Raw genomic sequence first — 21,850 nt, forward strand, 5'->3', positions numbered from 1 at the left:
TTTTTGACATTTCTCTTACCCTAAATTAAGAAGAAAGTATCTTGGTAATATGTTAAACTTGCCCATGTATGTGTCCCCTGCAAGCTTTGCTGCGTGTCCCATAGCATGTAGTACAGTTGCAACTTAGTCCCCTGCGGGGACAGCCAGTCCTTTCTGTTTCAGCTCTGAAGACGCCTGACTCTCAGATGCACAGGCCTCTCACCGCTGTTCAGTCACTCACCGCGTGGATCGTCTTTGTTTGCTCTGACCTGTGGAGCTTGGTGCTTACTGAGAGGCCGTTGTACTGGTTTTTAAACCTGTTTATGCCAGTTGTAGGTCTTGTTATTATTAAATAATTTAAAATGTGTAAACCAATAAAATGGTGTATAAAACAATAGATTTGTTCTTTGGTTCGAATTAGGTGTGGCTAATTTATAAGACCGGATGGAAATTGTAAAAATTAGAGGAATTTACATTCAGACTTCACAAATTTATCTAGTTCATACTCCATGTTAAAGAAACAGAAAGGAGAAATGTTAGATGATTTATTATATATGAGTGTTTAAGAAAGGCAACGTTGAACTCTAATTACAGGACTCTTTCAGACAAAGTCTTGATAGCTCAAAGGAGATTTTTATGGGTTTTTAAAAATATATTTATTGAATTTAGTGAAAGAGTGAGGAAGGGAGGGAGAGACAGGAACATTGATCTGTTCCTGTATGTGCCCTGACTGGGCAATCAAACTAGCGACCTCTGTGCTTTAGGATGATGCTCTAACTGAGCTATTCGACCAGGGCATTATTTATGCTTTTTAAAGATTTAATTTATTGATTTTACAGAGGGGTTGGAGAGTGAGAAGTATCAATTCATAGTTGCTTCACTTTAGCTATTCATTGCTTGCTTATTGCATGTGCCTTGATTTGGTAAGCCCAGCCTTTTGAACCAGTGACCTCCATCTTTAATTAAGATGTGAACAATGAAGGTATGTGTATGTATGTGTATTTAATAGTTTCTCTGTTTTACCACGTGTCTTCAATTAACCAGTTACTGGTTTTGGTCTGTATGTGGTACTTTTCTGTACCTCAGAAAGTTTATATTCAAAGTGTAAAAATCAAAATTATAAATAATTTATACTGTAATTGGAGTGATTATTCTCATGATAAAAAGGATCATTTCTGCTTTTTAAATTATTAGATTTGTGCCACTCTTTATTAAGTGTAGCTTGTTTTATGCTGAAAAGTGAGCTAAAGTCTGGATGACCATAGAAGAGCTTGGGTTTTTGAAGGTCATGAGTGTCAAGTACACAGTACTTGTCAAGCTTCAGTACACAGGAAACAGTGAAAGCCATCAGAAAGGAGGAGAGATGTGTTCAGGGGAATCTTGGAATTGAAGACCTTGAGGATGGAAGAGTGAAGCCCAAGAACTTGTCAGAGAAATCATTGGTGACGATGTCGAACTCACTAAATGTGTCAGGACTTGAAAAGTGTGAGCATCAAAGATGCTAATCCTTGTTTCCATTAGGTGTGCATGCACCATTATGTGAGATAAATAAAGGCAAATTAGAGGAGTGATGTCATATGAAGAAAGTGCTTCAGGTGGAGAATTCAGTAAAAATTGTTTGGCAGGTTGTTACCATTTTAGTTGAGTTGCTAATATGGTAGAACTTCTTTTTTCTTGTTCAGCTTGTAGCTTTGTTTGATGCTGCTTGTAATGACAGTGTTCCTTTTAACAACAGTTCAAAGACATTAGTTTGAAGTCATTCCTAACTGTTTTTAGATTACAGATGCCTTTAAGAATCTATAAAAAAAATAAAATTGTAAGGAAAGCTCCTAATTGTGAGTTATAAACAGTTTTATTTCAGTATATTTTGGTACAAATATGAATTTTCAAATGATGCCCCAAATTGGTCTTTTATAGGCAATAATTCTGAATTATCTGTGCTCTATAAAGTGAAACATTGTAATCACGTTGATAAGAACACCGGTAATCTGTTTGAAATGATAGTAACTGGAGGTGTTTTAATTATGAAATATTTAATTCTACTCTATTAGAAGCCTTAGAGCCTTTTAATATTTACTGTGAGCAATCAACTTAAATCATGTGGATCTCTATTTCATTCAGCTCTGTTTTACTTGGTGGAATATGATCGTCAAGTAGAGTGTTTAATAAAGTAAGAACCATGTTTGGGCATGGCTTTGAGGAGAGAGGAAGACCTGCCTACCATACTGTCTGCCCTTTTCTGCTTGCTGCTGACTCGCCCATCCGTGGGTGTGCCTGCTTTACTCCCCTGCCTTCTTCGTGTAAATGGGCAGTCATCTACAGCCAGTGTTTATTTCAGTACCAACTGTAAATTATAAGGCCTACTGGAAAGTTCTGTCCATTTCTATCACAACAAGTTTCGACACGTAAACACATGTTTATTTGGCACATGTTTATTTGACGCATTTGTGCCTCTATTTTTATCACTTAATGTATATATACTGATGCAGCAAATTAACTAAAAGTTGATTCACGTTAGTCTTATGTGTGAAGCGATAGTGTACCCATGGCTACTGATAAAGTTCATTTACACCACTGTAATTTTTACGCATTTCAACAAGGAAGAAATGCTACAGAAGCATGTCTGTCGCATCTACCATATTCCCCGGACTTGGCACCCTCCAACTATCACTTGTTTTTGTCCTTACAAAATTTTTTGAAGGGCAAAAAATTTAAAAATGAAGAAGATATCAAACAAGCACTGGTTCAATTTTTTGCATCAAAATATAAAACATTTTTCAAAAATGGGATATACAAATTGCCCTCACGCTGGCAAGAAATCATTAATAATGCAATTATATTATTTAATAAAGTTTACTGATGGTAAGAAAAATTTGTATTTTGTTTTATTCCAAAAATGGACAGAACTTTCTGGTAGACCTTATATAAAGTCTTACTTTTATACAACTTAAGTGGTAGTAGAAAGTTCCATGTTGCTTAAGATAGTTTGAAGTGTTTCTCATCTGAAAAATTGACTGCTTTTGGAACTTTCTTTTCTTTTCTGTTGTAGCTCACAGTGATTATTATGTCTGCAAGAGTTGTACTCATGTTTGCATGATTTTGTTTTCACTGTAGGACCGTGTATATGTACAACAGAATAATGTGGAAAATGTCTACAATTTGGGATTAATTATTTTTCGAGATCAAGTTGTACGGTATGGGTGTATTAGGGATCATCTCCGACAGACGTTATTGGACATGATCGCAAGAGAGCGGAAAGGAGAAGTTGTAGACCGGTACTAGTCATCTTTTTATCCTTTGGGTTATATCCTGAGAACCGATGCCACTGTCAAAATATTATTAAAATAAACAAGTTTGATTGTCTAGCACATTATGAAAATTCTCAAAAATCTATATCACACTTAACAGAATTACAGAGATGTTAACTTAAAAGCACACTTCTATATTTAGAAGAGACCATCTTAAGCTTTTGTTTACTCTTTTTTTTAAAACGTATCGGCCATTAGTCTTCCCATTTCACTTGTTACGTATTTTGTATGCTGACATTTGGGGGGGGGGGTCCTTTTTTTGTTTTTAGCTGCCTGATAACAGGTTTTTCTTTATTTCATCTTTTTTTCTAAGGAGTTCTGTCCAGCCTTCATTCTTAACATATTTAAAGAAAAATGTTGAGCATATAAAATGACTAAGAATTACTGTACCATTCTGTCATACTCCTTCCCCTTTCTAACACGATGATAATGCTGTAGTTGGGACACCAGCTAATGTGGCTTGCCGCATGCAAGCCTGCTTCTCTGCTTCTCTACTGCAGCGTCTGTCAGGGGAAGGCCTGTAAAGCTCCTTGGAGTTTAGCTCTGGTGCTGGGTCAGGATTGCCCATTTTGCACACACATTTGTATGTCAAGCAATACAGCCACTCTTCCCTCCTCCCTGCTTCCTGATAAGCAGCCTTTTTATTCTCTCTGTGTTTAAAGACACAGAAATATTTAACTTCTTTAAAATTTTAAGTTATTGCTACATGAGAGCAATTTGAGATAATACTTGTGTAGTTGAGATATGCTTTTCAATTAAAATTACTTTAAAATCTTATGTTATAAAGAAGCTGCTTCTGGGAGAATGTCACTTTGATTTTTAAAATGTTCTGAAACTCGAGCTACTTCTGTTGTGTTTTTTACATGAATCTTTGATATAATTTGATTTTCAAGTGCTTTTAACTTCTTTTGACAGAGGCGCAATAAGAAATGCTTGCCAGATGTTAATGATTTTAGGTCTTGAAGGACGGTCAGTCTATGAAGAAGATTTTGAGGCACCTTTTTTGGAAATGTCTGCAGAATTTTTTCAGGTAATCTGTGAAGACATAAATAAGTGCCCTTTTAAGACATCCCTACAGTTATTGAATATGGTTACTAATTTGAACATTTTGACCTTTTTTTGAGGCCCTTTGGGGAAGAGCATGAAAAAAATACCCTTCCACATATGCACCCCACATTTTCACTTTCCAAGGAAGGAAGTCATTAAAAAACAAATTGAAGAGTTTGGATTAATACACACTGTTTTTTAAATTATACCTTTTAAACATAAACTTAGAAATAACCATAAATTGCAAATTATTTACCATACGTTAGTAGGCAGTGTCTCACCAATGAAGTCTCACTATTCAGGCTTTGGGTAATATAAGTAAGTGGTAAAATAAATGTGGGAATGTGCGTGATCCTGTACTGCGTATATATCTTCAAGACTGCTGATTGGGAAACTGTAGGTCAGTAGGTACAATTGATCCAAATTTGCAGTGGTATATATACCCCAAATCCAACTAAATTGCTGAAACTGAAGCTAAACTAGTACTGATTTGTAATGAAATGATAACGACAAGAACTGAGGACCATGATGAATGTAAGACAGCATTTATAAGGTAATGATAAACTAGGGTTTATCAGGATGATAGTGCTGAGATTTTTGTTTGGTGTATAAATGTCTGTTTTAGAAATTTGATTATTTTTTTTAAAGCAAGGAGGGGGGACAGCAGGGACAGACAGGAAGGGAAGGAGATATGAAACATCAATTCTTCATTGCGGCACCTTAGTTGTTCATTGATTGCTTTCTCATATGTGCCTTGACCAGGGGTCTGCAGCCAAGCCAGTGACCTTAGGCTTCAACCCAGCAACCTTTGGGTTCAAGCCATGGGGTCATGTTTATGATCCCATGCTCAAGCTGGTGACCTCAGGGTTTTGAACCTGGGTCTTCAGCGTCCCAGGCCAATGCTCTATCCACTGCGCTACCGCCTGGTCCTGCAAAATTTGATTATTTTCACGAATTAAAACTACTTTTTATTAAGAAAGTAGGAAGTGTCATTAAAAATTGTCATTAAAATAGTTCATATCAACATATATTTTATTAAGTAATTCTTAGATATATTCATTAATCCAGCCTTCAAATAGGTTTAAATCATTTAGATTAACATTGATGACTTAGTGCAACTTCTGTAAGGCTGGTGTTAGCAGACAAGATTAATAGTTATTTAAAACCTCTATTTCTTCAACTTAGGTATATATAGTCCTTTGAGGCTAGGAGTGATGTGGCAGAACTTCAGTAACTGGCAGTATATCAGCAAAACTGCTAAGTATGATTAATCTTTCTAGGCATCATTTTACATTAAAACAGATGAGAGAAGCATTCGCCACTCACTTGTAGTCAGATGCTTTATTCTGGCATGTGTTTACTTTTTCTGCTCTTTGGAATACATTGGCAGTATTTGAAAAAGAGTAATGTATTAATTTAGTCTTATGTAATTCTTTAAAGGATGTAACTCAGACTATATGAACATGTGTAATAAATGGTATAAAATGTTAATAGTGCTTATGATACTTAGTTTGGTTTATGATAAACACTATAGAAATGTAATTAAAAGCAGAAACATTTTGCTTCTATGTTTTTAAAGAATCATGCTTATTATTTATAGATGGAAAGTCAGAAATTTCTAGCAGAGAACAGTGCTTCAGTTTATATAAAGAAAGTAGAAGCCAGAATTAATGAGGAAATAGAACGGGTGATGCACTGCCTTGACAAGTCCACGGAAGAGCCCATTGTGAAGGTGGTGGAGCGCGAGCTCATCTCCAAGCACATGAAAACGATAGTGGAAATGGAGAACTCCGGGCTAGTGCATATGCTGAAAAACGGAAAGACAGAAGGTAAGTCTTAGCAGTTGAAAAAAAAAATGAAGTCCTTATAGCTGTACCAACTTCTCAGTAACTTTTTTCATTTTCCTATAATTGAAATAGATTATGAATGTTGGTTTTCAAGAATTTGTGGTATTTATTATTAATTTATCATTTGTTACTTTCATAGGATATAATGGTAGAGCTTCACACTTATTAATGAGAATTTTAGGTTTCTAGTGTGTTGAGAGACTTTTTTTCTCTTTCATATTAAAACGGCCCACTTTGTGTTTTCCTTAACCCAGAAGATAAATCTAGTATCGGAGCGGCTGAGCTCATCTGTTCCTGTACTTAGTGTTCTAGTCGAGTTTGAACTCTATTCCCACAGATTGTTCTGTAATTTTTGTGATTCTTTTAAAATCGGAGTTCTAATCTTAAGTACTTAGTTGCAATAAGTGTTCCAGAAGCGCAAAAATAGGTGTCTTCTGTGTTGCTGTGTTTTAGAGAAAGTAGTAAATTGGTACTGGGTCTCTCACGTTATAGACTGAAAAAGGAGGGAGAATTGCATAAAAGTAAACATTTTGAGATAACTAGCATTTACTCATTTTGGCTATTCACTGTTGTTTTTCTAAAAACAGTATTTTGTGACAAATACCCTAGAAGAACTAAGTAAACAGTCATGCCTTCATTCTTAATTTCTGAAGCTTTGTTTTAAAACTATGACTTTATAAATAAATCACTGGCATGATATTGAAAAATAAACATGGTACATGCTCTTGTCTTGCTTCTTAGATGAAGTTTTGGAGGTCTTTAGCCATTTCTTATAGAAGTAGTACATATTGCTTATTTGGGGGAATGACCTAGGTAGGGAGAGAAAAGAAAATTTTAAGTGAATAATTTTAAAGAGAGGAAGGCATAAAAGAATGGAAAAGAAAGATAGTGAGAAGAGAGCTGGTTCCATGGTTCTTCTAATGGAATCCTTGCTTTGTGTTTTGAAATGATTATATTGTTATACATGCAATAAGTTCCTGAAAAGTTGCATATAACTTTGTTGTTTTTATTAAACCTAAAAATGTTACTTCTTAAAAAGCCCTTCTGGTAAGCCATTTTTATAAAATCAACAAAACAAAAATTGTTCTAAGTATGTTCATCATGTTTTCTAAAATAAGCTACTCCTGAATGTCTAAGGTCTGAGTCGGGTTTGCACAAGTTTTTGTAAAGGGGCATATTATAAATATTTTAGGTGTGTGGGCTGTTAGTAAACTACTCATCTCTTTTGTACACTAAGAAATTAAGCATAAGACAGTAACACAAAAGTATGCTTCTATAAAACATTTGATTTTTTTTAACCATTTAAAAATATGAACGCCATTCTTACTTCATAAGCGCTAAAAAAAAAACAAAAAAAAAACCAGACAATAGACTGTATTTGTATTTGGTCTATAGAGTATAGTTTGATGACCCCTGAGCTAAATGGTCCCTGGCAGGTTTGGACTTTATGAAAAGCATTTCCCCCTACTTAAAATGAGAATTGATAGATTTTCTAACATACTGTTTTGCCATTGAATTCTTTCTATCTTGAGGGGGGAGGGCTGATTAAATGGGCTGAAGTTTAGAGGCTATGAAATGTTTGTCGGAGAGGTTGTTGGGCGTGCCTCAATTACAGTATTTCTGCAGCCTGCCTGGAGACTGGGTTAAAGGCTTAATTATGTCTGACTTGTACCAAGTACTTAATAAGTACATAAATGAAGAAATACCACAAATAGTTGACTACTTACCATAGTTCTCTATTTAGCAGTTAGTATTTTCAGCAAGTAAGCAACTCTCTGTGATTCTAAATTCAATTGTAAAATCTTGGCTTTGCTTTTCCTGACTTTCCACTAGAAACATAATTGCAAAATGTCTTAATTTTGCTAGGCTCTGCTTTTGAGCATTATGTTGAGAATAGGGCAGGGACAGAGCTTTATTGTGAAGCTGAATGTCTCTTAAGTCAGAAAGTGAAAACCAGTTTTCCCACCAAGAATGGAGATTGAACTTGATTATCAGGTGCAGATAGCACTGTGAAGTTAAATTCAAATGGTATCTCATTTTATTGATTTATTGGTACAGAAGTAGGGATATTTTAAGTTTTGAATACCAAGTGTTTTTCGTTTTCTCTCACAACTCCACTATGCCATACATTAGTATATAGTGAGAGACAACAAAATTGTATTAACTTACTACAATTAAATATACAGCATGTAATTAAGGAAAAGAGTAACAACATAAGAACAAAATATATAAGTTGGGAACCATTTTGTTAGAAGTATTTGATATTTGATATGCTGAATTTTCTGTAGTATATGTTCACACTGTTAAATTTGTAATAGCTCTTTTTAACGTGGAAAATTTGGTTATATGCTTAATGTGAGAAACAAATTTTATTGAAACATAGTCATATCTGTTTATATATCACCTATGGCGTCTTTCTTGCGTAGTGGCAAAATCCAACAGCAACAGGGAGCGTATGTGGCTCAGATCTAAAATATTTACTATCGAGCACTTGGTAGAAAAATCTCTGGCCTCTGATCTAGAAACAGCAATTTTAACACTATCTTCAAAAGGTTTTGATCATCATAAAATTCTGACCCTGGAATGTCCCTGTAATTGCTTATTTAAAAGAAACACTAGACATGGAAAAGCAGTATTTCAGCCCCATATTTTAATTTTATGAAAAGGATATTAAAAATAGTGTTTAAAGTTTTCGTTCTAAATTTTAAAAAAGTGAGATAAATCAGTTTTTATAATACAGGTACTGGTGTTAAGACAATACCTAGGGAATCTTAGACATTGCTTTTAAGGAAAATATTCAAGAATAGGAATTTATACTCTAGATTTTATATAAACTTCACCATGATTTATAATGAAATAAATCCTAGTATATTTTATTTTATTTTCATGGTTGTTTGAACTCTTTAGAGATGCTTAAAAGTATCTATAAGACTTCATTTAGTTTAAAATTATTTTTCTTAATTACATTCACAACAAATTATACCATGATCCAGATTACCCGCCTAATGTACAATTATTAGTAATACTAGGTTCTAGATTAGAATGATATAGGATAAATTATGCAGAAATTCAAAATTGCAGTTTTTATATTTTGTGATTTTGTTTATTATGCTGTTTGGGCATTTTCTCTTTCATGTAAACTAAAATTGCTGAGACATTGATGCTTTCAAAGTATCTTATCTGAAACCTGTATTTTATAAATTGCAGTGATAATATTAACTAGCCTGTGTTTTGTTTGCTGTTTATATTTTGCTAGGGTTTTTTACTTTTATTTATTGATTTTAGCAAGAGAGGGAGTGTGTGTGGGGGATATCGATCTGCTCCTGTATGTGCCCTGACCGGGGATTGAACTAACAACCTATGTACTTTGAGATGATGCTTGAACCAATCGAGCTATCCGGCCAAGGCTGCTGGGGTTTTTTGTTTTTTGTTTTTGTTTTTTTTTTTTAGTAGTTTTCCATGTCAGCAAATGATTGTAATAGAAAAGAAATGTTTAAGTATCACAAATCAGCATGAACAGATTCACATTTTTTTATTAATCATTAACATAGCTGATTTGTATGTTCTTTCTGATTGCAGACCTTGCTTGCATGTACAAGTTATTTAGTCGTGTGCCAAATGGTTTGAAAACCATGTGTGAATGTATGAGTTCCTATTTGAGGGAGCAAGGTAAAGCCCTTGTTTCTGAGGAAGGTGAAGGAAAGAATCCCGTTGACTATATCCAGGTAAGTAAATACAGAAAGTTCTTTTTAAGTTTATGGTAATATTGACAAGTGCTAGAAAGGTCAGTAGTGCTATATGTCATGTATTGTATTTTTACCTTAATTGTCCCAGTAGTAAACTAATAGGTATAATTATCCTAAATATTTCAGAATTTTGTCAATGATTTATATATCTGGGAGCCAGGCCCAGCTACCTCTTTTCATGGATCCTCTTTGGCAAAGGCTGTATGTTTAAAATAGTCTTAAGAATGACAGTTACTCTCTCTACTGTTTTATTTGCCTGAGTGTTTATATACCTTAGCATGTTAAAAAACATATATATATGTGTGTGTGTTAAATACTTTTTGTTTCAAAATGTTTTGCTTTCAAACAGTAGGAATAAATTCTCCATGTTTTTAGTGTTTTAATATAAATAATGGACTTTTATGGTACATGTTTTAGATTTTTGTATTTATTGATTTCAGAGAGAGGAAGGAAGGAGGGAGGAGGAGAGACAGGCAGACATCAGTTTGTTGTTCCACATATTTATGTACTCATTGGTTTGAACTCTTGTATGTGCCCTGATTGGAGATCGAACCTGCCACCTTGGCATATTGGGACAGCACTCTTGAGTACCCAGCAAGAGCTTGTTTATAGCTAATATTCTCGGGTTTGCTCATTTAGTAAAGATAGAGGATGGGGACAAACAAGTGAGGAAGTTCTTTGATTCATTTTCAGTCGAGTTATATATAAGTGCAAGATAGAATACTTCTCTCATCACTGACTTTTTTTCAATATAGGCTTAAATATAATATAGGCTTGAAAATATAGAATCTATAAGTTTAACACTAAATGCAGACATTTCTATTACTGGCAAAGAAAATAAACATGCATGTTCATACATGTATTGTTTCTAGAAAAATTATTATAATCTATCTTAAATTTCTTTGTTTTTATTTGGAAGGGCTTATTGGATCTGAAGAGTAGGTTTGATCGCTTCCTCCAGGAGTCATTTAATAATGACCGGCTCTTTAAACAAACTATTGCGGGTGACTTTGAGTATTTTCTCAACCTCAACTCCAGGTCCCCTGAATACCTCTCATTATTTATTGATGATAAGCTGAAAAAGGGAGTCAAAGGGGTAAGTATAATGTATTTGAAAATACATTAAATGTTACTTGCAGATAAAAAATTTTATGTAAACTTAAATTAGGGAATTTTGTAAATAGAAAAATAAGCATAGCCCTTTGTTGTGCTTAAATATGTGCTGTGATCTTTTAGAAACTTGTTTAAGGTATTTGAAATGCTCAGACGAAGTTTGACATTTCATTTAATGTGTAAAAACAGCTACACCACCATAGTTGTCAAAGTCTTTAGACTGTGAGGGTAGTTATGCTGTAGAGATACTAAGGAACTGGGAAGCAGCTACGCATAGCACAGAATGTTGTTGCTCTCATCTGATTCTTGGGCTTATGTATCAGGTAATACTTGGATGCCAAGAATTTGGAGGCACAGACTAAAATACCTATCAGAAAATACTTTGAAAGCATATACCGAAGCTCAGGTTTATATCTGGGATCTTGAAAGCTCACTCCAGCATCTTTCCCTTACTTAAAAGATAAAAGCAAGGGGCCTGTTTACTCTTTAAATTATAACATTATTATTATTATTATTCTGTTTGTACAATTTAAATTTTGAATGAGCTTATGTGAAATATCTGTCTTTTGGCTATGTAAGTTCTTGCCTAAATATTTTGTAAAGTCATTGTAAAATATTCTTTGTTGCAGTTACAATTTTATTTCATCTGTTTTTTGTCATTCTTGAATCCAGCCATGTATCATTTCAGTAGTAACCCTAGGGAATGGGACTCCGGGCCAGCCCTTGGCTGAGACTGCACTAGACTAGGGTGTGAGTGTGTGCTGCAGTGTGAAGTAGGAGGCACCTTCTCTAATAAGATCCCTCCTTCTGACCCTCAGCCAGATGGTTATGTTTGTGGTCACAGTATTGTTTGTAAACTGTTGAATGATGGTGCTATTTTTGTACAACTAAAATTTTTGAATTATTTATAGTCTTTTAATTGATTTGCAGCTAACAGAACAAGAAGTAGAAACAATATTGGATAAGGCAATGGTCCTTTTTAGGTTTATGCAAGAAAAAGATGTATTTGAACGTTATTATAAGCAACACTTGGCAAGGAGACTTCTCACAAATAAAAGTGTTTCTGATGACTCTGAAAAAAATATGATATCCAAGTTAAAGGTAAGGTGTATATAAGATGGATTGGAGTGCACCTAACTAAATGTTCATCTCATGATTGAACAACACCATTTGATTGGAAAACATTTAATTCCTATAAAACACTTTTTATAAATTAATAAAGCTAGAATGACTTTGAGCAGGCTCTACTTAACATCTGTTCAAGTTCTCAGACATTCAGAGTTTGCTGGAATTTCTCTTGGTGTAGAAGGAGACATTCGTGGAGATCTGGGTAGAGTTCGGATACAAGGGAAACAGTAAAGGGAATATTATTGTATAGTTTGTTCACAGAATTGTGGTTCATAGACCACCTGTACCCATATCACTTGAGGTGCTTGTTAAAAACACAGAGTTCTGGGCCCTCCCTTCAGTAAGGTTATTGGAATCTCTGAAAAAGACTTGGAATCTTTATTTTCAAATCAGATACTTGAGTTATTTTTAAACACACAAGTTTGTTACCCATAGTCATAGAGCAGCTACTGAAAGATTTAGAAGTGATGGCAGTAACATGAACTAGTGTGTTCTTCGTATGTTTTCTCATAGAAAAACCCATCATTTATTTGTGTATATTTGTGGTTTACTTCTGCAGACTGAATGTGGATGTCAGTTCACATCAAAACTGGAAGGAATGTTTAGGGATATGAGCATCTCAAACACAACTATGGATGAATTCAGGCAACATCTACAAGCAACTGGGGTAAGATTCTCAGTTTCTCCTCACATAGACTGTATGGCTTTTAAAAGTTGATTGATTTTAGAGAGAAAGGGAGGGAGAAACATTGATTTGTTATTCCACTTAGTTATGTATTCATTGATTGATTCATATATTTGCCTTAACTGGGGATTGAACTCACAACTTTGGTGTATCAGGATAACACTGCCTAACTGAGTTAACAGAATAACACTGCCTAACTGAGTTAACAGCCAGGGCTACATATATATGTTTTTATGTAAAGTCATTTTGTAATGGGCATTTTCACCCATATATCAAATAACTGTACTACTGGTATCAGTTTTTAAAATGTTATTAATGACAAGATTTGTATTGTCTGATTGCTTTCAAAATTATTTTTCTCTAATACCTCTTTTTCTAACTATTAATGTTAAATTATTTTTGTTATTCTTCTAAAAATTAGATTATCCTTTCTACTTGAAGGAATGTGCTGAAAATTTAATAAATAGAATGATTCTGCTGTTTCAGTCATTATAGATTGTGAAAAGAATACTGGGCTTATGAAGGCTGATTTATAATAAGTTCACTTTACTCCAAGATTATGTTATCTCTGTTACCTCATATTTAATCGATGTTACAGGGGCCCGGCACCCTCAGGGTGGGTGGGATATGAGCACAGTGTAAAAATACTGACACTCAACTTCCAGAACACAGTGAGCTGCAACTTGTATGGCTTTGGAGTCTGATGGGGTTCCGTGAAGATTAATATTTTTAACTGTTTTATTTATTTATTTAAAAAAATTTTTTTGTATTTTTCTGAAGTTGGAAATGGAGAGGCAGTCAGACAGACTCCCGCATGCACCTGACCGACCAGGATCCACCCGGCATGCCCACCAGGGGGCGATGCTCTGCCCATCTGGGGCGTCGCTTTGTTGCAACCAGAGCCATTCTAGCGCCTGAGGCAGAGGCCACAGAGCCATCCTCAGCGCCTGGGCCAACTTTGCTCCAGTGGAGCCTTGGCTGCGGGAGGGGAAGAGAGAGACAGAGAGGAAGGAGAGGGGGAGGGGTGGAGAAGCAGATGGGCGCTTCTCCTGTGTGCCCTGGCCGGGAATCGAACCCAGGACTCCTGCACGCCAGGCCGACGCTCTATCACTGAGCCAACCAGCCAGGACGATATTTTTAACTGTTTTAACTTTACCTTTAGCATAGGGGACTCCATAGTTTTTCTTTAAAAGTTTTTTCTTTGAAGTGACTGTATTATCAGTTTGTAATTAAGATGTCACAACCATTAAAAAAAAATTGAGGTCTTTCTTTAGATATTTAAATATTACATTATCACTTCTATGCTTCCATCATAACAAAATATGTGAAAATAGCTTATTCTGTAGAAACAGACAAGTACATATTTAGGCATTCTGACCCAAAGGGATTTGTGATTTCCCTCATAATGTTTACAGTGGAGAAGGAGAAGGACTGAGGCAGGAAAGATAAGGCTGTGATTTAAAGACATTTGGGTGGGCAGGAACTGAGTAATGTGATTATCTTAGCTTTTTCTTTTTAAAGATTGTTTAGAATTTGTATTTTATTCTATATTAATGTAATTGTATTTCCATGTAATGACTTTTTTTTTTTGTTTATTTCCACTAATCTCGCACATTTTGAGAGGTAGGGAAGTAACCCGGTCCAAATAAGTACTCTGTTGAAGCCATCTGTATGGGACTGTCCCTGATGGGATCCGCACCCTTACTGTTTATTAAGTTACCTTTTCTGTGTGACCTATTTTTCTAACTAATTTCCTTGTCTGTGATAGTTGAAGGCTTTTGATACGAAAAGTACGGTCTTTACTCTTGATCGCTCTGGGTTGATTTGTTTCATTCACGGGGGATAGCGGGTGTCTGGTGACTGTTCAGCATGATGATTTCATCAGATTGTTTGTCTTTGTTATTTTCTGTTGTTCCAAAGTTTGAGAATTGTCTAGTCTTACATTTTGATTTTTCAGATGTATCTTTCACTGTGGGGGAGCATACTTAATAATTTGTTAACTACAGTAAGTAGAGTAGTTATCAAGAAGCTCACAGTTATATACCTGCTAATCCAGTTGCAGCTTGCACTTACTGTAAGGTTGTTGTTTGAATGTAATTATTGGCTTTTATATAATTGTTTATACTTAAGGCCTTAAGCCTTTGTCTCCTAAGCCTACATTAGAAAGATTTGATGAAAATTGACAGAGTAATCAAATAAATCCTGAGCTTTCTGAAATCATTGACCCACTTTTAAAATATCACCAATCCTCAAGCAGGTGATTCTTTACAATTTTTGCTTGTTATATAACAAGAGTGACTCTTGCATTTAGTTTTAGAAGTCAAATCAAGTACTTCCTTAAAATTGTCATAATAATTGTTGTATATTTTATTTGGATAACTTTATTATCCTGAAAGTATAAGGTCTACCGGAAAGTTCTGTCCGTTTCTATAACAACAAGTTTCGACATGTAAGCACGTTTATTTGACGCATGTGTGCTTCTCTATTTTTGTTTGTTTTTTTGTTTTTTCTGAGAGAGAAACAGGAACATTGAGCTGCTCCTGTATGTGCCCTGACCAGGGAATTGAACTGGTAACCTTCACGCTCCAGAACAACACTCCAAACGACTGAGCTATCCAGCCAGGGCAAAAAAGATATTTTTGTTTGTTTTTTTTGTTTTTGTGCCTCTCTATTTTTATCACTTAATGTATACATACTGATGTAGCAAATTAACTAAAACAAAGTTGATTCTCGTTAGTCTTATGTGTGAAGCGATAGTGTACCTATGGCTACTGATAAAGTTCATTTACGCCACTGTAATTTTTACGAATTTCAACAAGGAAGAAATGCTACAGAAGCATGTCTGTCGCATCCACCATATTCCCTGGACTTAGCACCCTCCGACTATCACTTGTTTTTGTCCTTACAAAATTTTTTGAAGGGCAAAATATTCAAAAATGAAGAAGATATTAACCATTGGTTCAATTTTTAGCATCAAAAGATAAAACATTTTTCAAAAATGGGATATACAAATTGCCCCCACGTTGGCAAGAAATCATTAATAATAATGGCAATTATATTATTTAATGAAGTTTATTGACGGTAAGAAAAATTTGTATTTTGTTTTATTCCAAAAACAGACAGAACTTTCTGGTAGACCTTATATTTTAAGTATTTGTTCATTTTTCCCCCGATGTTTTTATTTTTAACACAGGACAGGTCTGAAAAACTACCTATCCTGTCATATTTTTGTTTATTTACATCAGCAAATCATATATCCTCATAGATTTTTCTGGAACTTCTGTCTCTGTACTTGCCTCTGTCATGTGTTGTTTGAATATTGGCTTAATGGCTTCAAAATATTACTAAAATAGCAAGGAACAGAAGACACAGATCACAGAATCGTAGTTCCTTGAGGCTCTTTTTACTTTTTCATTTAACAAGTAATTCATTAAGTGCTGTCTGTGCCAAGCCTGGTTCTGCACACTGGTGTGCAGCAGAGAAGAGAACAGACAGAATTCCCTGCCCTTTTGGAGCTTAGTCTATTCTGGGAGACGATGAGAAACAAGATAAGTACACACATAGCACCTTAGCCAGCGATAGAAGATACAGCGGAAATCTGTAACAAGGAAAAGGGATCAGAGAAGGCCTCTTTTATAAAATGGCATTTTAAGAAAAGACTTGAAGGCCCTGGTCAGGTAGCTCGGTTGTTAGAGCGTTGTCCCAGTTTGTAAAGGGGCCGGTTCAGTCTCCAGGGAACATACAGGAACAGATCAGTGTTTCCCGCCTCTCTCTCCTCTCTCCCTCTCTCTCTCAAAATTAATACATAAAATTTAAAGAGAAAAGTTAAAAGCTGTAAGAAAATAGGGGAAGAAATAAGACTATTCTCTTAGGTGTATTGAACCGAGTTGTGAGCCCCCTCGCCTCTCAGCCTGCAAGTATACCATGAGTTCGCGGCCCCTCTGGCCATCAGCTAAGAGTCTGCTGTGACCATCTCTTCGGAGCATCTAGGGTTTCTGGTGCTAGTTTCTTTAAAGTGGGCTAATAGTTTAGTAGGTATTTTTGAATAAATTTGAGTGTAGAATAGTTGATATTTTTTTATAAACTTAACTCTTTCTTTTAGAAATCTACATCACTGAATTATTCAGGTTAGACAAAAATGCAATAATGTTTTAGAACAAGCTATGACTATCAATAATAAAGATAATATATATTTTACCTGTTAGGTTTTTTGATGTGCTTTGCTTTCTTAAAAATTTAATTTGTTTAAAAAGAGAAACTATCTTGTAAAAGTAATGCTAGCATATATTCTGTAGAGGCAGTTATTCATTATTTTAATATTTATAGAGCACCTCCTCTGTAGAGCTGGCTCTCGTGTCCTATGTAGAGGGTGTGAGAATGTGAACTGCATGCAAAGACAGGTTGATCGGTATACTTCAGATATGAATGGGGCCTGCCTTGTGGTGGTGCAGTGAACAGAGCGTCAACCTGGAATGCTGAAGTCACTGGTTCAAAACCCTGGGCTTGCCCGGTCAAGGCACATATGGGAGTTGATGCTTCCTGCTCCTCCCCCCTTCTCTGTCTCTCTCTCTCTCTCTCTAAAGATGAATAAATAAATTTTAAAAATATATATTAATAGGATAGAAGTAAAGATGATAAAAGTACTTAAAAACTGAGATGAGATCCTGGCCTGTGGTGGCACAGTGGCTAAACCTTCGGCCTGGAATGCCAAGGTTGCCGGTTCGAAACCTTGGGCTGCCCTGGTCAAGACACATACAGTAAGCAAGCAATGAACAACTAACATGAAGCAACCATGAGTTGATACTTCCCATTCCATGCTCCCCTTTCTCTCCTGTCTCTGTAAAATCAATAAAGTATTTGGAAAAAAAAACTGAGATGAGAGATATCCTAGACTTTTCTTTAATGTGGCACAGATATGATTTATCCCTTAACATTTTATCTAAAAATGCTTCAGGACCCAAAGTTTGCATTTCTCAGTGACACTGGTAACCCTTTGTTCACATGCTAACAACTATCCTTTGGTATTTTTAAGTCAGTATCTTAGTAATTATAAATATTTGCCAGGAGAACTAAAATTTGAGAAACACTGTCTAACCTTTAAGAAGATAATGCTTTATTTACTTAATATCAAACATGAAGCTAACTACTTTGATAGTTAACAAAGTGTGTATGGAAAATACCTCTTTCTCCTTTACACAGGTATCTTTAGGTGGTGTTGATCTCACAGTTCGGGTGCTCACAACAGGGTACTGGCCCACCCAGTCAGCCACACCAAAGTGCAACATCCCACCAGCACCAAGACATGCTTTTGAGATATTCAGAAGGTAAAAATAGGTCAAACTTTGTATTTCTAAGTACTAATAACTATCCAAAATTAAAAATATGAGCATTTGAGTATCCCTGATTAAAGAGGAATATACTCCATTTAGTACCTTGTGTTCAAAGGGAGAATTTATTCTTTATGCTTTTAATATACAGTGTATAAATTCTTTTCAGAGGAATGTTTTATTGATAAATCCCTCAGCATTAGTGCATTGTTAGCAATATAGTTTGTGTCTTTGATATCTGATTGTTGGAGAAGGGTGGTCTTATGCGTAGCAGGCTGAGCAGCAGACTGGGGCAGTGGGGACCCGTGGGAGACATTTAGTATGCTGCCTTTAACCTAGCTCTGTGGTTTTCTCTGTCTCTCTCCACCCCCTCCTCCCCCTTTTTTCTTCTCTTTTTCTTGTTTCCTCTTATGTAAAAACTTGGAACTGAATTTGATTCCTATTATCTTTTAAACTCTCCCTGACATGTGTGTTTGTTAACGGTTATCATTCTGTAGTTTATCATTTTAAGTATGTACATTGTATGAGTCTTTAAAACCTGGTTTGATTTGCTGAAGGTTTTACTTAGCAAAACACAGTGGCCGACAGCTCACACTCCAGCATCACATGGGTTCTGCCGATCTCAACGCCACCTTTTACGGACCAGTTAAAAAAGTAGGTGTTGATAGTGTGACCCTGCTTATGTTAAGTACTTAAAATTAGTCTGTAGGACTGTTTCTGATTCTTGTTGACTAGGATAAATTATTTCTCTTATTTCCATACTTGGTTCAAATATGAAATAGGCCAGGGGGGTAGGGGGCTCTGGCTTTTGCTTATATGTATTTACCTCTATTCCCTCAGTTGCTATGTAACTTCATTTGATAATGTGAAGATTATACCAGTAGCCTTCCTTAAGGATTAAGTAATAATATGATTAATTATACATTGTATTTATAAGACCTGGAACCATATTGCATAAAATAATAGAATGTAATTTGATTTGAGGGCATACAGAACTGTGAGTCACTTTTCAAAATTCTCAGTTCTGTAATCATTATTTCTCAATAATCAAAACTGAGAACATTAACACTTGAGATTTGTGAGACGTACAAAATGTTATTAAAGTAATTATTTTAAAATGAGTTCTATACGACTGAATTGCCTTCATTTTTTAAAAAGTAACACTTTTTTTGTGAGGTTTAGAGCAGTGGTTTTCAACTGCCAGTCTGCGGTTTGATAGAAATTTTGGGCTGGTCCACCAAAGAGTTAACCATCCTAATGTCATATGAAGATTATAGATCCGTGTGTGTTTGTCGAGATATTCAGAAGGTAAACATAGATCAAACTTTGTATTTTTAAGTAGAAATAACTATTAAAAATTGAAATAAATATGAACATGTGAGTGTCCCTGATGAAGGGTGAATGTACTCCATGTAGAGTGAGACCCAGTCTGTAATCTTCATAGAACATCAGCGGGTTAGTTCTGTCACAGACCCACACCGAATCTCTGGTGACTGGCAGTGGTCTGCAGACCAGCATTTGAAGACCACTGTTCAGAGTACTTTCATCACTTGATATAACTCACATCAGGGTCATTTGCTTTAAAATAGAAAAGTAACAAACAACTTCTAGGAAAAAATTAAAGAATAATATGTAAGCTGTCGTCTAGAATTTTAGTAGTTTTATATGATACTATATAACACCAAAGTGGTTTTTTTTTAATATTGTTGAAAATGGCTGCATGGATTCTAGTTTTTATATTTAACTTAAATGGGAAATATTTCTTATGGTTCATTTAGTTGAATAATGTTAGAAATTGTTATATATGTATTTATAAGTGGGAAGGTCAGGAATACTAAAGAATTTAACTTTTAATTATTGCTTGTTTTTAGTTTAAAGGAGAAGTTTCTTTACTAAATCGTGTTATCTTTTGAAGTTTTATTAAACAGATCAGGTTTTTAAAATAATTTATATGTTAAGTATCTAAGACTGAAATTTCTACTTTGTACTTAAATCATAGAGCCAGGAGGAGGCTCCCCCCACCCCAAACCTATGCTAGTATTTGATCTCTTACAAAAACAAACTTAACCTTACCACTTTTGCAAAGTAAGTAAAGGGAATGTAATACTGTTAAAAGTTTTAGTTGTAAAATTAAAATACGATAGAAATAAAGACTTTGTGAACATGCACAACATACAGGGTTTTAAATAAGTTTCTTTTTCTATAGGAATAAGTTACATAGTTTTGTAAAGGAGGGTTTGGACATTATAGGGGTATTTCTCAAGCATGCTGTTAAAATTACCAGGAAATAATTATATCTTTTTTAATGTTTTATTTTTAAAATGAAACAGGAAGATGGATCTGAAGTTGGTGTTGGAGGGGCACAAGTCACTGGCTCCAATACCCGGAAGCACATCCTGCAAGTCTCCACTTTCCAGATGACCATATTAATGCTCTTTAATAATAGAGAGAAGTACACATTCGAGGTATGGGCTGGTTATATATGTACATTTTAACCAATAGTGTTGTTTCTAATTCTCACGTGTTACCTTGAGCCTTTCTTATTTGAATAACCGTTAGAGTTCATACTTGAGGATTATTAGTAGTATTACTCTTTGAGTAACCTTTGAGTGCCATTAGAGAAAACTGCATAATACTGGGCTCATGGAGCTGTATGAATGTATACACTGTTAGGTCATGTTTTATTTGACTTCTTAAAATGAACTTAATTGAAGTATATGTTTTATGTAATAAAACATACCGCATTTAAGTGCACAGTCTGACGAGTTTTAATAGATGTATGTATCTCTGTAACTGCCATCATAATCAGTTCCCTCCCACTGTCCCCGTACCCAGGCAGCCAGCGATCTGCTTTGTATCACCATGGATTAGGTGACTTTTCTAGCATTTCCCATAAATGGAATTGTACAATGTGTATTGCTTTTCTGGTGCTTTTTTTGTGCACAGTGTTTCTTAGATTCATCCATGTTGTTGTGTGTGTAGTTTCAGTAGTTCATCCTTTCCAGTGCTGAGTGACACTCTGTTATATGGGTCACTACATCTTTGGTGATGGGCATTTGAGTTGTTGTCAGTTTGAGGCTCTCTTATCAATAGGACGATATGTTTAATTTTTTAAGAAACTGCCAAACTGGCCCAAAGCAGTTGTACCATTTTCCATATCTGCCATCAGTGTAGCAGAGTTCTGTTTGCCCACTTTCCCTACAAAATTTGTTACTGTCATTTTAGTTGACGTGTAATTATATCTCATGTGGATTGACTGTGATCTGCCTTTCTTTGATGACAAATGATGTTGAGCATCTTCTGTGTGTTTTGCCACCTACATGTTTTGTTAGTGAGGTGTCCATGTCTTGAGTTTTTGAGAGCTCTTTATAAATTCTCTGTACAAATCATTAATCAAATCCGTGTCCTTAGGAATATTTTCTCAGTGTTGACTGATACTTGCCTTGTGAATGTCTTAGTGGTGTTTTAAAAAGCAGAATTTTTTAATATTTACAAAGTCCAGTTGCCATTTTTTTCCTTTTATAGCTCTTGCTTTTGATATCCTGTTTAAGAAATTATTGGCTACCCCGAGATTGCAAGGAATTTCTTCTGTGTTTTCTTTTGAATGGGTTATAGCATTAGCTTTACATTTGTCTGTAATCAATTTCAAGTTAATATTTTTGAGTGGTTT

General features: G+C 35.1%; 1 protein-coding gene across 3 annotated transcripts in view; it reads left to right on the forward strand.

Annotated features, from left to right (window-relative positions):
• Positions 1–21,850, forward strand: part of CUL3 (cullin 3) — a 110,325-nt gene that overhangs the window by 68,053 nt on the left and 20,422 nt on the right. For all 3 annotated transcript variants that reach the window (XM_066279030.1, XM_066279029.1, XM_066279031.1), the window contains 10 exons: positions 3,094–3,254; positions 4,203–4,317; positions 5,935–6,163; positions 9,761–9,906; positions 10,847–11,023; positions 11,971–12,141; positions 12,728–12,835; positions 18,053–18,177; positions 18,738–18,834; positions 20,511–20,645. In XM_066279030.1, the coding sequence (XP_066135127.1) occupies positions 3,094–3,254; positions 4,203–4,317; positions 5,935–6,163; positions 9,761–9,906; positions 10,847–11,023; positions 11,971–12,141; positions 12,728–12,835; positions 18,053–18,177; positions 18,738–18,834; positions 20,511–20,645 (1,464 nt within the window). The remainder of the gene's footprint in view (positions 1–3,093; positions 3,255–4,202; positions 4,318–5,934; positions 6,164–9,760; positions 9,907–10,846; positions 11,024–11,970; positions 12,142–12,727; positions 12,836–18,052; positions 18,178–18,737; positions 18,835–20,510; positions 20,646–21,850) is intronic.

The sequence above is a fragment of the Saccopteryx bilineata genome, chromosome 5 (genome assembly GCF_036850765.1).
Source record: "Saccopteryx bilineata isolate mSacBil1 chromosome 5, mSacBil1_pri_phased_curated, whole genome shotgun sequence".
Classification (NCBI taxonomy): Eukaryota; Metazoa; Chordata; class Mammalia; order Chiroptera; family Emballonuridae; genus Saccopteryx; species Saccopteryx bilineata.